The sequence below is a fragment of the Pseudoliparis swirei genome, chromosome 3 (assembly GCF_029220125.1).
Source record: "Pseudoliparis swirei isolate HS2019 ecotype Mariana Trench chromosome 3, NWPU_hadal_v1, whole genome shotgun sequence".
Lineage (NCBI taxonomy): Eukaryota > Metazoa > Chordata > Actinopteri > Perciformes > Liparidae > Pseudoliparis > Pseudoliparis swirei.
The window spans coordinates 24,336,044-24,351,171 of record NC_079390.1 but is presented as its reverse complement, the minus strand read 5'-3'; the positions used below and the strand labels follow the sequence as shown (position 1 = coordinate 24,351,171).

Below are 15,128 nucleotides of genomic sequence, written 5' to 3'. Positions count from 1 at the left end.
TGGACCACTGCTATACGCCATTCAAGAGAGGCTACAAGGCTGTCTCTCTCCTCCGCTCGCAAATCGGACCATGCCGCCATTTTCCTGCCACCGGAGTACCAACAAAGGATAGCACGGAAGCGGTAGTGACGAGGGACGAAGCGGTGGTCTGACCAATCAGAGGCTGAGCTACAGGACGCTCTGCGTGTCGCCGACTGGGACATGATCCAATCCAGTTCCAGTGACGCCAGCGAGTTTGGACGTAGCAATGAGCCTCATAGCAACGCTTAGCGGACACCATCGCCCCACGGTAAAAGTTAGGGTCTTTCCTAACCAAAAGCCGTGGGTTGATAGATCCATCCGTGAAGCTGTGAACGCCTGCATGCTGCCTATAACTCCGGTCTTGTATCCGCAACATGGACAGTACAAGGCAGCGGTCTATGGACTGAGGAGGCGGTGAAGGACGCCAAAGGAGGTACCGAGACAGAGTGGAATCACAGATGGAGCAGCGACACCAGGCGCCTATGGCAGGGGCTACGGACTATCACAGACTACCAGAGCAGACCCGCGCTATGGTGAGTGCCGACGCATCCCTAGCGGACGACCTGAACTCATTTTATGCACGGTTTGAGGCTAGCAACAACAGCGCTAGCTCGCGCCAACAACAACACCGTAGCGAGCCGAGGTGAGTTCTACCGCTGGGATGAACACACACTCTCTGTGACCGAGCACAGTGTGAGGAGGGCTCTGTTGAGGGTGAACACCAGGAAAGCTGCAGGTCCAGATGGCATATCTGGGCGAGTACTGAAGACCTGTGCTAACCAGCTAGCTCCAGTGTTCACCACAATATTCAACCTCTCCCTGGCTGAGTCCGTGGTCCCCGCCTGCTTCAAGAGATCCACTATTGTCCCTGTGCCCAAGAATGCTTCTCAGCATGTATGAATGACTACCGACCGGTGGCCCTCACCTCGGTGGTCATGAAATGCTTTGAGAGGCTGATAAAGGACTACATCTGCGCCTTCCTCCCTTCCTCCATGGACCCGCTGCAGTTTGCTTATCGCCCAAACAGATCCACGGATGATGCTGTCTCCCAGGTACTGCACACCACACTCTCTCATCTGGACAGCCAGAGGGGGGGGCTATGTGAGACTGCTGTTCATTGATTATAGTTCAGCTTTCACCACCATAGTCCCCTCCAGACTGGCGGCAAGCTGATTGAGCTGGGACTGAACACCCCTGTGTGCTTGGATCCTGGCCTACCTGCCCACCAGGCCACAGGTAGACAGGGAGGGCAGACCCCCGTCCAAACACCACACCCTGAACACAGGATCACCCGAGGGTTGCGTCCTCAGCCCCTACTGTACTCCCTGTACACACATGACTGTGTGGCCAGGTTCAGCTCCAACACCATCATCAAGTTTGGATGACACAGTGGTGGTGGGCCTGATCTCCACAACCACGAGAAGGCCTACCTGGAGGAAGTTGCTGATCTGTCACTCTGGTGCCGGACAACAGCCTCTCATGAATGTCACCAAAACTAAGGAGCTGATTGTGGACTTTAGGAGGGTACAACAACAGAGGACGTACTCACCACTGGGGGCGCCAGAACCAGCACTACCGCTTTAGTCCACAGGGGGCGCCAGATCCACCACTACCACTTTAGTCCACAGGGGGCGCCAGAACCAACACTACCACTTTAGTCCACAGGGGGTGCCAGAACCAACACTACCACTTTAGTCCACAGGGGGTGCCAGAACCAACAATACCACTTTAGTCCACAGGGGGCGCCAGAACCAACACTACCACTTTAGTCCACATGATGGCGCGGCTGTGTCCAGACGCCGTCGTGGTAGCTCCGCGGAGATTGTGCGCTCTTTTAGTTTTTGTGTTTATTTTTAATATTTTCGCCACAAACACATCGGCACTAACAACATACAACGCAGCACACTTTTTGACATAAACTTTTGCAAAACAAGGGTTTGTCCACTTTTCCATCGATCCAGCGTGGTCGGCAGAGATCGACGGCGAACCACAACAACAACAGTGGAGCCGCACTACGGGAGACGACGAAAACATCGAGGGAAACGGAGCGAATTCGGAACAGACTGAGAGTTCAAGCCCACCGGCCACCTCTGCCCAGCATCCTTCTTGCTAACGCCCAGTCTCTGGAAAATAAGCTGATGATGTTAGGCAAGGATCAGATTCCAACGGGACATGAGGGACTGTAACATCTTTGTCTGACGGAAACATGGCTGACCACAGCGGATCGAGTCATATGCCCAACCGAGTCCTTCTGTTTTCCGTGCAGACAGAACGGAAGAGTCTGGTAAATCTAAGGGTGGAGGGGTTTGCTTCATGACTAACAACAAGTTGTGCAACCCCAAAGACATTAAGACTCTTTCTCGTCCTGCTCACGTAACCTGGAACATCTGACGATCTCATGCCGCCCATTCTACTCTTCCCGGGAGTTCAGCTCGTCATCACCACAGCCGCCTACATACCACCACAAGCGGACACCGACGTAGCACCATCGGACCTACATGATGTGTTATGTCGGCATCAGAACAAGTATCCCACGCTGCTGTGGTGGTGGCTGGGGACTTTAATAGGGCAAACCTAAAAAGTCATGCGAACTTTCACCAGCACATTACGGTGCTACCAGAGGGGAAAGAACGTTGACCACTGCTATACGCCATTCAAGAGAGGCTACAAGGCTGTCTCTCTCCCTCCGCTCGCAAATCGGACCATGCCGCCATTTTCCTGCTACCGAGTACCAACAAAGGATAGCACGGAAGCGTAGTGACGAGGGACGAAAGCGGTGGTCTGACCAATCAGAGGCTGAGCTACAGGACGCCATGCGTCGCCGACTGGGACATGATCCAATCCAGTTCCAGTGACGCTAGCGAGTTTATGGACGTAGCAATGAGCCTCATAGCGCTTAGCGACACCATCGCCCCACGGTAAAAGTTAGGGTCTTTCCAACCAAAAGCCGTGGGCTGATAGATCCATCCGTGAAGCTGTGAACGCCTGCACTGCTGCCTATAACTCCGGTCTTGTATCCGGCAACATGGACAGTACAAGGCAGCGGTCTATGGACTGAGGAGGGCGTGAAGGACGCCAAAGGAGGTACCGAGACAGAGTGGAATCACAGATGGAGCAGCGCGACACCAGGCGCCTATGGCAGGCGCTACGGACTACCACATACTCCCAGACCAGACCTCGCGCACTGGTGAGTGCCGACGCATCCCCAGCGCACGCCCTGACCCCATTTTATGCGGTTTGAGGTTAGCAACAACAGCGCTAGCTCAGTTGCTAACAACAACACCAAGAAGCGCAGCCGAGGTGAGTTCTACCGCTGGATGAACACACACCTCTGTGACCGAGCACAGTGTGAGGAGGGCTCTGCTGAGGGTGAACACCAGGAAAGCTGCAGGTCCAGATGGCATATCTGGGCAGTACTGAAGACCTGTGCTAACCAGCTAGCTCCAGTGTTCACCACAATATTCAACCTCTCCCTGGCTGAGTCCGTGGTCCCCGCCTGCTTCAAGAGATCCACTATTGTCCCTGTGCCCAAGAATGCTTCTCAGCATGTATGAATGACTACCGACCGTGGCCTCACCTCGGTGGTCATGAAATGCTTTGAGAGGCTGATAAAGGACTACATCTGCGCCTTCCTCCCTTCCTCCATGGACCCGCTGCAGTTTGCTTATCGCCCAAACAGATCCACGGATGATGCTGTCTCCCAGGTACTGCACACCACACTCTCTCATCTGGACAGCCAGAGGGGGGGCTATGTGAGACTGCTGTTCATTGATTATAGTTCAGCTTTCAACACCATAGTCCCCTCCAGACTGGCCGGCAAGCTGATTGAGCTGGGACTGAACACCCCCTGTGTGCTTGGATCCTGACTTCCTGACCGCCAGGCCCCAGGTGGCCAGGTTGGGCAGACACACCTCCAAACCCCTCACCCTGAACACAGGATCCCCCTACTGTACTCCCTGTACACACATGACTGTGTGGCCAGGTTCAGCTCCAACACCATCATCAAGTTTACGGATGACACAGTGGTGGTGGGCCTGATCTCCGACAACCAGAAGGCCTACCTGAGGAAGTTGCTGATCTGTCACTCTGGTGCCGGGACAACAGCCTCTCATGAATGTCACCAAAACTAAGGAGCTGATTGTGACTTTAGGAGGGTACAACAACAGAGGACGACCACCACTGGGGATTAACGGGACTACTGTGGAGAGGGTGAGCGGCATAAATACCTGGGAGTCCACATCACCGAGGATCTGACATGGTCACTAACACAGACACTCTGGTGAGAAAGGCAAGGCAGCGCTTCACCACCTCAGGCAGCTGAGGAAATTTAAAGTTTCCCAGAGGATCCTTCAGTCCTTCTACTCTGAGCTGTAGAGAGCGCCCTGACAGGAAGCATCACAGCCTGGTTTGGCAACTGCCCGCCCAGGACAGGAAGGCTTCAGAGTAGTGCTCGGCTGAACGACTATTGGAACTACACTCCCACCCTGCAGGACTTGTACACCAGGAGGTGCAGAACCAGAGCCGCAGGATCAAGGAAGGATCCTCACCACCCCAACAACAGACTGTTTCAGCTGCTGCGGTCAGGCAGGCGCCCGTAGTCACGCTGCAAGAACAGAGAGACTGAGACGGAGTTTCTTCTCAGGCCATCAGGACTGTGAACTCCGACCTCACCAGGACCCCCACATAGACCCACACAACTGCCCCTCTTAGGCACACACACACACACACACACACTTAGTATAAATATTGTACTGTAAATATTGTGTTTTTTATTGTAAATAGTGTGTACTTGTTGCCCTTGCACATTCCTGCTGAGCATTGCCACTTTCATTTCACTGCACACCCTGTGTGTGTATGTGACAAATAAAACATCTTGAATCTTGAATCTTGAACCAACAATACCACTTTAGTCCACAGGGGGGCATCAGAACCAACAATACCACTTTAGTCCACAGGGGGCGTCAGAACCAACAATACCACTTTAGTCCACAGGGGGCGCTATAATCTCCTCTGAATTGAAGCCAGTGCCTTAGTGGACTTCCCTTGGCGTGTCTGCAGGGTTCATCTCCAACATGTCCGTACACCGGCAGCTGTTCCCGGATGCAGAGGACGAGACGGGGGCAGCCAAGGCGCTGATGCGTCTGCAGGACACGTACCAACTGGATTCTGAGGCCTTCTCCAGAGGAAAGCTGCCAGGTAACCGAGGACTGAGCGAACCAGAGGAATGCACCACCCACCAGCGATGGGGTTAAAGGTGTAAATACGCCACCGTGCTGCTGTGACTCCTCAAGGCTTCCGGTAGTTTGAGCTGCTTGATACTCCGGCTCTGGATTGAGGATGAAGGAAACAAAGGAATCTAGTTCATCTTTATAAGGAGATGGTCTTGTCTTTTTCTTATTCAAGAAACCATACAAATTGAGTCAGAATCCAGTCCCCAGAGGACCGCCCTCACGTCTCAACCTGCCCTCAAACCACTTTTAATTTACATCATTATAAAAGAGGAAGGGCAAGCATTAGGAACCATGTGCAAGAAAATATGCGTAATATCGTAAACTAAAGTACTAAATATATTCTAAGCATCTGATTTATCTCCCAAATGAATCATTTGGAAGAAATATCGTCAATAAAACACGTTCAATGATTAAAACGTGATGAATATATCGTGACTCTTGGTTCATTGGATCCCGCCCAGGTATGCACGCCGACGCCTTACTGACGGTGGACGACTGCGTCTTTATGGGCAGGACGGGCTACAACGACGCCGACTACTACCACGCCGTGCTGTGGATGCAGCAGGCCCTGAAGCAGCTGGACGGGGGGGAGGAGGCCGTGGTGAGCAAGGCGGACATCTTGGACTACCTCAGCTACTCCGTTTACCAGATGGGAGACCTGCCGCGAGCCATTGAGCTGACCCGGAGGCTGGTGGCTGTTGGTGAGTTGTATAGAAGTCTATGCTTCATGTGTTAAAGATGCATTCTCTCTCCTGACCACCAGGGGCTGACTCCTCTGGTTGTATAGAAGTCTATATAGTGACTCTACTTCTCTTGATGTATTCCCTCAGTAAACATTGTAAACATGAGTTTATGTCTCAGTCTCTAGTTTCCAGTCTTCTTCTATACAGCATGATGTCATCATTTATACTTTATGGTCATTTAGAGTCAGACCATAAAGCAGGGGACGCTTTAGGGGCGGAGCTACAGGTGATTGACAGCTCTCCACCAGGTCATTCCAGTCCTCACACTGATCGTTGCAGTTCTGTCTTTGAGGTTTTAAAGCTTTCGGTGGAAGTTGGGATTCAACCACAGAACCATCAGCCTTGAGAACACATTTAGAATAGCACTTGTATTTAAGTATTTAACTCCCTCCTCCTCCCTCACACACACACACACCGGCCAGCCGACCGATCTGTGAGCTAATTGGTGGGTTGCTGAGGTCGGCCTGCAGGGTGTTGTCCCTCTGAAGGAGGGCGTGGTTAGTGACCCTCATCCAACGAAGGAAAACCCTGAAACACTCACAATGTCCTTCTAGTCCCCAAAAGTCAAAGTACTCGGTATTTACATGGTACATGGTATTTATTTCACTAATTCATCTTGTGTTTTGCGTTTATAGCTTTTAAATAAAATTGGTTGTGGTAAATATTTCCCTCCCGAGTTGTAGCAGAGAAGAAGTTTTAAACTTAAAATGAACCCTCAGAATCTGGTTATTTCTGACGCCTCTGCAGTTGATTGAAAGTGTGTTTGTATTTGCTGCTGCCACTCTGGGGATTGTGTCCTCCCCAATGAAACCAGACAGCAGTAAATAACATCAAGTAAATAATATAAAGTGAATAATATAAAGTAAATAACATAATGCAGCTTTAAGCTCAAGCTGGAGAAGTGAGAAGCTGATAAATTGTTTCTCCCTGTTTTTAATCCTGAATATTCATTTAACCAGCGTTTCATTGCACTGACAGCCCCCGGCCACCAGAGGGCGGGAGCAAACCTGCGTTACTTTGAGCGCATCCTGTGGAAGCAGCTCAAAGAGCAGGACCAGGACCAGCCGCCGGCCTCCGAGGAGCCCATCCTGCTGGGGACCTACAAGAGACCCAAAGACCACCTCCCGGAGAGGGAGGTCTACGAGGCCCTGTGCCGAGGGGAGGGACTCCAAATGGTGCGGGAACACTCATCACGCGACGCTTCAGCAGAACGCGGGGTCAGAACGTGACCTCACATCGCCACGGTTACCATCACATGTCCCGTGCTCCACCAGGACGACGCGCGCCGCAGCCGGTTGTTCTGCCGCCTCCACGACGGGAGGAGGAACCCGCGCCTCCTGCTGCAGCCCGTGAAGGAGGAGGACGAGTGGGACAGTCCGCACATCGTCCGCTACCTGGAGGTGCTGTCGCCCGCGGAGACGAGGAAGATCAAAGAGCTGGCGAAACCCAGAGTGAGTCCACAACATGTGACTACGAGGACACATATACGGTTACTGACACACTGAGATGAGGGACTATGAGGACACATATACGGTTACTGACACTGAGATGAGGGACTATGAGGACACATATATGGTTACTGACACACTGAGATGAGGGACTATGAGGACACATATATGGTTACTGACACACTGAGATGAGGGACTATATGAGGACACATATATGGTTACTGACACTCTGAGATGAGGGACTACGAGGACACAGATACGGTTACTGACACACTGAGATGAGGGACTATATGAGGACACATATACGGTTACTGACACACTGAGATGAGGGACTATGAGGACACATATATAGTTACTGACACACTGAGATGAGGGACTATGAGGACACATATACGGTTACTGACACACTGAGATGAGGGACTATGAGGACACATATATGATTACTGACACACTGAGATGAGGGACTATATGAGGACACATATATGGTTACTGACACACTGAGATGAGGGACTATATGAGGACACATATATGGTTACTGACACTGAGATGAGGGACTATGAGGACACATATATGGTTACTGACACACTGAGATGAGGGACTATATGAGGACACATATATGGTTACTGACACACTGAGATGAGGGACTATGAGGACACGTATATGGTTACTGAGATGAGGGACTATATGAAGACACATATATGGTTACTGACACACTGAGATGAGGGACTATATGAGGACACATATATGGTTACTGACACTGAGATGAGGGACTATGAGGACACATATATGGTTACTGACACACTGAGATGAGGGACTATGAGGACACATATATGGTTACTGACACACTGAGATGAGGGACTATATGAGGACACGTATATGGTTACTGACACACTGAGATGAGGGACTATATGAGGACACATATATGGTTACTGACACACTGAGATGAGGGACTATATGAGGACACATATATGGTTACTGACACTGAGATGAGGGACTATGAGGACACATATATGGTTACTGACACACTGAGATGAGGGACTATGAGGACACATATATGGTTACTGAGATGAGGGACTATATGAAGACACATATATGGTTACTGACACACTGAGATGAAGGACTATGAGGACACATATATGGTTACTGACACTCTGAGATGAGGGACTATGAGGACACATATATGGTTACTGAGATGAGGGACTATATGAGGACAGAGACTTTATTCCTGTGTTTTATCTCTTCTTTCTTTCAGCTGGCCAGAGCGACGGTCCGTGACCCCAAAACCGGCGTCCTGACCACGGCCAACTACCGCATCTCGAAGAGGTGACGAGAGGTTCCTCTCAGAAAGGTCATGACACGAGACGTTCACTCCACGGAGGTTAAAGTGTGTGTGTGTGTGTGTGTGCAGTGCGTGGCTGGAGGAAGTGGACGACCCGGTCATCGTGAGAGTCAACCAGAGGATAGAAGACATCACGGGCCTCGAGGTCGACACTGCAGAGTTACTGCAGGTGAAGTCACTCAGTCACTGGACACGCACCTCTACAGACTAAGTATTACGGCCCAGGTAGTGAGAACACACGTTCTACTTCTTAAAGGTACACACACATGCGTTATGGTTGCCAGTGACTATCTTCTAATGTCTTTAATAAAAAAATTAATCATGTTTTCCGATTGATCGCCAGGTCGCTAACTATGGCGTCGGAGGACAGTACGAGCCTCATTTTGACTTCTCGAGGGTGAGTTTGTGTGTGTGTGTGTGTGTGTGTGTGTGTTGTATTCATATGCTGCTCAGTTTGAGCATTTTAATTCTGCACAATGTCTTAATTCTTTGCTTGTTGTTCATCTTTAACACGCATGAAGCCTCATCGGAATGTTCCACTTTGGAAATCTGAGACTGTTGTTTCCTCTGTGTGTGACACCTGTAACAGCCACTGCTACCTGTAACAGCCACTGCTACCTGTAACAGCCACTGCTACCTGTAACAGCCACTGCTACCTGTAACAACCACTGCTACCTGTAACAGCCACTGCTACCTGTAACAGCCACTGCTACCTGTAACAGCCACTGCTACCTGTAACAACCACTGCTACCTGTAACAGCCACTGCTACCTGTAACAGCCACTGCTACCTGTAACAACCACTGCTACCTGTAACAGCCACTGCTACCTGTAACAGCCACTGCTACCTGTAACAACCACTGCTACCTGTAACAGCCACTGCTACCTGTAACAACCACTGCTACCTGTAACAGCCACTGCTACCTGTAACAGCCACTGCTACCTGTAACAGCCACTGCTACCTGTAACAGCCACTGCTACCTGTAACAACCACTGCTACCTGTAACAGCCACTGCTACCTGTAACAACCACTGCTACCTGTAACAGCCACTGCTACCTGTAACAGCCACTGCTACCTGTAACAACCACTGCTACCTGTAACAGCCACTGCTACCTGTAACAACCACTGCTACCTGTAACAGCCACTGCTACCTGTAACAACCACTGCCACCTGTAACAACCACTGCTACCTGTAACAGCCACTGCCACCTGTAACAGCCACTCCTACCTGTAACAACCACTGCTACCTGTAACAGCCACTGCTACCTGTAACAGCCACTGCTACCTGTAACAACCACTGCTACCTGTAACAACCACTGCTACCTGTAACAGCCACTGCTACCTGTAACAGCCACTGCTACCTGTAACAACCACTGCTACCTGTAACAACCACTGCTACCTATAACAACCACTGCTACCTGTAACAGCCACTGCTACCTGTAACAACCACTGCTACCTGTAACAACCACTGCTACCTGTAACAGCCACTGCTACCTGTAACAACCACTGCTACCTGTAACAGCCACTGCTACCTGTAACAGCCACTGCTACCTATAACAACCACTGCTACCTGTAACAGCCACTGCTACCTGTAACAACCACTGCTACCTGTAACAGCCACTGCTACCTGTAACAGCCACTGCTACCTGTAACAACCACTGCTACCTGTAACAGCCACTGCTACCTGTAACAACCACTGCTATCTATAACCACTGCTACCTGTAACAGCCACTGCTACCTGTAACAACCACTGCTACCTGTAACAACCACTGCTACCTGTAACAGCCACTGCTACCTGTAACAACCACTGCTACCTGTAACAGCCACTGCTACCTGTAACAGCCACTGCTACCTGTAACAGCCACTGCTACCTGTAACAACCACTGCTACCTGTAACAACCACTGCTACCTGTAACAGCCACTGCTACCTGTAACAACCACTGCTACCTGTAACAGCCACTGCTACCTGTAACAACCACTGCTACCTGTAACAGCCACTGCTACCTGTAACAGCCACTGCTACCTGTAACAACCACTGCTACCTGTAACAACCACTGCTACCTGTAACAACCACTGCTACCTGTAACAGCCACTGCTACCTGTAACAGCCACTGCTACCTGTAACAACCACTGCTACCTGTAACAGCCACTGCTACCTGTAACAGCCACTGCTACCTGTAACAACCACTGCTACCTGTAACAGCCACTGCTACCTGTAACAGCCACTGCTACCTGTAACAGCCACTGCTACCTGTAACAACCACTGCTACCTGTAACAACCACTGCTACCTGTAACAGCCACTGCTACCTGTAACAACCACTGCTACCTATAACAACCACTGCTACCTGTAACAACCACTGCTACCTGTAACAGCCACTGCTACCTGTAACAACCACTGCTACCTGTAACAGCCACTGCTACCTGTAACAACCACTGCTACCTGTAACAACCACTGCTACCTGTAACAGCCACTGCTACCTGTAACAACCACTGCTACCTGTAACAGCCACTGCTACCTGTAACAACCACTGATACCTGTAACAACCACTGCTACCTATAACAACCACTGCTACCTGTAACAACCACTGCTACCTGTAACAACCACTGCTACCTGTAACAACCACTGCTACCTGTAACAGCCACTGCTACCTGTAACAGCCACTGCTACCTGTAACAACCACTGCTACCTGTAACAACCACTGCTACCTGTAACAGCCACTGCTACCTGTAACAACCACTGCTACCTGTAACAGCCACTGCTACCTGTAACAACCACTGCTACCTGTAACAACCACTGCTACCTATAACAACCACTGCTACCTGTAACAACCACTGCTACCTGTAACAACCACTGCTACCTGTAACAGCCACTGCTACCTGTAACAGCCACTGCTACCTGTAACAACCACTGCTACCTGTAACAGCCACTGCTACCTGTAACAACCACTGCTACCTGTAACAGCCACTGCTACCTGTAACAACCACTGCTACCTGTAACAACCACTGCTACCTATAACAACCACTGCTACCTGTAACAGCCACTGCTACCTGTAACAACCACTGCTACCTGTAACAACCACTGCTACCTGTAACAGCCACTGCTACCTGTAACAACCACTGCTACCTGTAACAGCCACTGCTACCTGTAACAACCACTGCTATCTATAACCACTGCTACCTGTAACAGCCACTGCTACCTGTAACAACCACTGCTACCTGTAACAACCACTGCTACCTGTAACAACCACTGCTACCTGTAACAGCCACTGCTACCTGTAACAACCACTGCTACCTGTAACAACCACTGCTACCTATAACCACTGCTACCTGTAACAGCCACTGCTACCTGTAACAACCACTGCTACCTGTAACAGCCACTGCTACCTGTAACAGCGTTGTCGCCTTCGGGCCCCGGTGCCGGTTGACCTTCTCGCCGTCTGTTGCAGCGTCTTTCCACCAGCAGCCTCGAGCGCGACAGGAACCGAGTCGCCATCTTCCTGATCTACGTGAGTCCTCTGCTGCGGCGAGCGCTGTTCTCATGCTGTGTTTCTGCTCTTTAATTCTCTCCTTGTAGAGAGATGAGCCCGATGCTTTCAAAAGATTAGGCACTGGAAATCGCGTGGCCACTTTTTTAAACTACGTGAGTACGTGCATCCCGCCGCCGCTGAGTGAAGGTCGTGTGGCGCGACCCTAAAACACATCAAACACGCGGCCTCCAGAGACCTGGACTTGGGTTGACTGACTTTCCCCTTGGTTCTAAACCTCGAGCTGCTCGCCGTCACGGCCGAGAGGCTGGGAGGACTTCACTCTAGATCCCATCAGGAGAAACATGGCAAACAAATATCTCAGAATGTTCCAGTGAAGATCGTAACATGAGGGAGAAGACGCTCACATACCAGGACAATACAATAACTGACTGTTGAATGAGGTTCGCAGGTTTTTCTCTCTCCAGTGATTGATTGAAGTTTACTGAACATTAATAATCTCTATCATCAGCATTTAAACAAGGATTGAACCGAATAACAGGACAGAGTGCATGGGAACCAGGACAGGGAGAGAGTAGCTATAATAATATAGTAATATAGCAGCAGATGCTACATACATAAACCTCAGAGTTTCAGCTATAAATGCCTCTATAACGTGAGAATAATGGATTATTTACTATTATTTATGCTTAATACTACAGTTACAGTAACTAGTTACATACTAGCTATTAGCATTAGTGCTAGCACGTAGCATACATGATGTACAGGTAAAAACACATTTCAATTAATACGAGACGAGAATAATTCACCAACCTGTTGTCATTATTATCACATCATTAATGCTAAAGAGAGTATTATTTAATGACATTAATATGTTATTATTATAGGTTAAGTAAAACAAAGGTATACAGTATTTTGCTGAGAAAATAAAAAAGCATCTTTATAGAGCAGAGTTTATTTTTTAAAGAACAAACACAGAAAGTTTCCAAATGTTTGTTTTGTTTCCTCAGCTGAGCGACGTGGAGGCGGGCGGGGCCACGGTGTTCCCCGACCTGGGGGCCGCCATCTGGCCGCGGCAGGTCAGTGGCTGTGTGAGTGAGTGTGTGTATGTTGTGAGTGTGTATGTGTAATAGTGTATGTGTGAGTAGGTGTTGAGTGTGCGTTGAGTGTGTGTGTGTGTGTACCTCTGTCTGTCCGTGGCTAATACACAATATTTAGAGTATAGTTATGACTGTATTCATATTGCATCATTCGGCTCCTCTAACTCTTCCTCCTCCTCCTCCTCCTCCTCCTCCAGGGCACGGCGGTGTTCTGGTACAACCTGTTCCGTAACGGTGAGGGCGACTACCGGACCCGACACGCAGCCTGCCCGGTGTTGGTGGGGAGCAAATGGGGTGAGTCGAGGTTCAGAAAACAACAACAACAACCAGTATTGAATATGAACACGTTGAGGAGGGTTTATGGAAGGATGTGAACTCGTAACCAGGGCAACCTGAGAGCAGCTGATGAGGACCAGCAGAGCATCGAGACAGAGGAGACGGTTCTTTAGGAATTCAGTTGCAGAAATTGACATTTTAAAGAAATGCTCCTGATAAACAAGAACGAGTAAAGATTCTGTGATTCCTGTGTGAATGCGTGTGTGTGTGTGTGAATGCGTGTGTGTGTGTGAACGTGTGTGTGTGAATGTGTGTGTTCGTGACGGTTCGTCGTGTTTCTGTTATAAAAACTATTTACAGTGTTTTTTTTGCTTTCAGTGTCCAACAAGTGGATTCACGAGCGTGGACAAGAGTTCAGGAGACCATGTGGCCTATCACAGGAGGACCGGGAGTGAACCCCCCCCCCCACACACACACACACACACACACCTGCATTAATGCCAACAACTTCTCTCCCTCGTCTCGACTTCATGATCGAGAAATACTTCATGAGACAATGTTATCTTGGGGACTGGCTGGAAAATGATGTCATGATGTTTATCAACCACCAGAAACAGAACCAGGGTCTCCGTCACGTCTCCGTCTCTTTATTCCGATGGGTGAAATGACCCTCCGCTAAGTCCCGCCTCCTGCCACGGCTGTGAGAGCTATGTTGTCATGGAGACCAAACGGTCCCTCACTGCACCAAAGTGATCAAATCTTTGGAAAACACTCCATGTTTAGCCAGGATGAGTTTCATCGAGTTTCCTTTGTGTGAATATCTCTGACCAAAACAAAGGTTTAAAAATATAAAAAAGTGCAAAAGAAGAAGAATATTTTTCTTGCAAGCGGGCTTTTGAGAGGCGGAGCTTAACAAAAGGTTTCCGTACATAGATTCAACTAAGTCTCATTTTACAATCATTCAAATCTGATCAAGTAACCAGTAGATTTAAATGTTTGCGGCCTCTGAACTAGAAGCTCCTCCTCCTCCTCCGCTCGGCAAAAGAGTTTCTCAAGTTTTCAAAGTAAAAGCTTTGGCGTTGGTGGCGATGCAGACGAGCCCTTATTTAAACTAACTCTAACCAACATGAAGTGTGACAGAAACCTGATGAAATGTCACGTCTACATGTTTAAGAGAGAATATATACTTTTAACATTTCTGGTTAAGAAGCAGAAACGGAAGTAAAGTTTTATTATTTTGAAAGAGCTTTGGAAGTCCTCAAACTGACTTCACTGGTCACAACGCTGTGTTTGACCTAAAGACTTCTGCCACTTCCTTCTTCTTCTTCAGTTTCCTTCAAACACAACAGAAAAAAACACATTTCCTCCAAATCATGTCCACAATGTTTTTATTTATATGGCGTTTAAATTATTACACTGTTGTTTCACATTGTGTGCTCTTTCTACCAGTCAATAAACAATGTCTTTTATTAAAATGTTGGATGTC

The 15,128-nt window shown here is 49.2% G+C and overlaps 1 protein-coding gene across 10 annotated transcripts in view; it reads left to right on the top strand.

Moving 5' to 3' along the window:
• Window positions 1-15,128, top strand: part of p4ha2 (procollagen-proline, 2-oxoglutarate 4-dioxygenase (proline 4-hydroxylase), alpha polypeptide 2) — a 30,507-nt gene extending 15,379 nt beyond the window's left edge. For 6 of the 10 annotated variants that reach the window (XM_056442156.1, XM_056442147.1, XM_056442190.1 and 3 more), the window contains 12 exons: window positions 5,080-5,217; window positions 5,714-5,953; window positions 6,974-7,170; window positions 7,270-7,446; window positions 8,696-8,766; window positions 8,852-8,951; window positions 9,126-9,179; window positions 12,228-12,287; window positions 12,356-12,421; window positions 13,277-13,345; window positions 13,564-13,660; window positions 14,021-15,128. In XM_056442156.1, the coding sequence (XP_056298131.1) occupies window positions 5,080-5,217; window positions 5,714-5,953; window positions 6,974-7,170; window positions 7,270-7,446; window positions 8,696-8,766; window positions 8,852-8,951; window positions 9,126-9,179; window positions 12,228-12,287; window positions 12,356-12,421; window positions 13,277-13,345; window positions 13,564-13,660; window positions 14,021-14,097 (1,346 nt within the window). In that variant the 3' untranslated portion in view covers window positions 14,098-15,128. The other 4 variants (XM_056442163.1, XM_056442146.1, XM_056442148.1 and 1 more) reach the window with 4 other exon arrangements.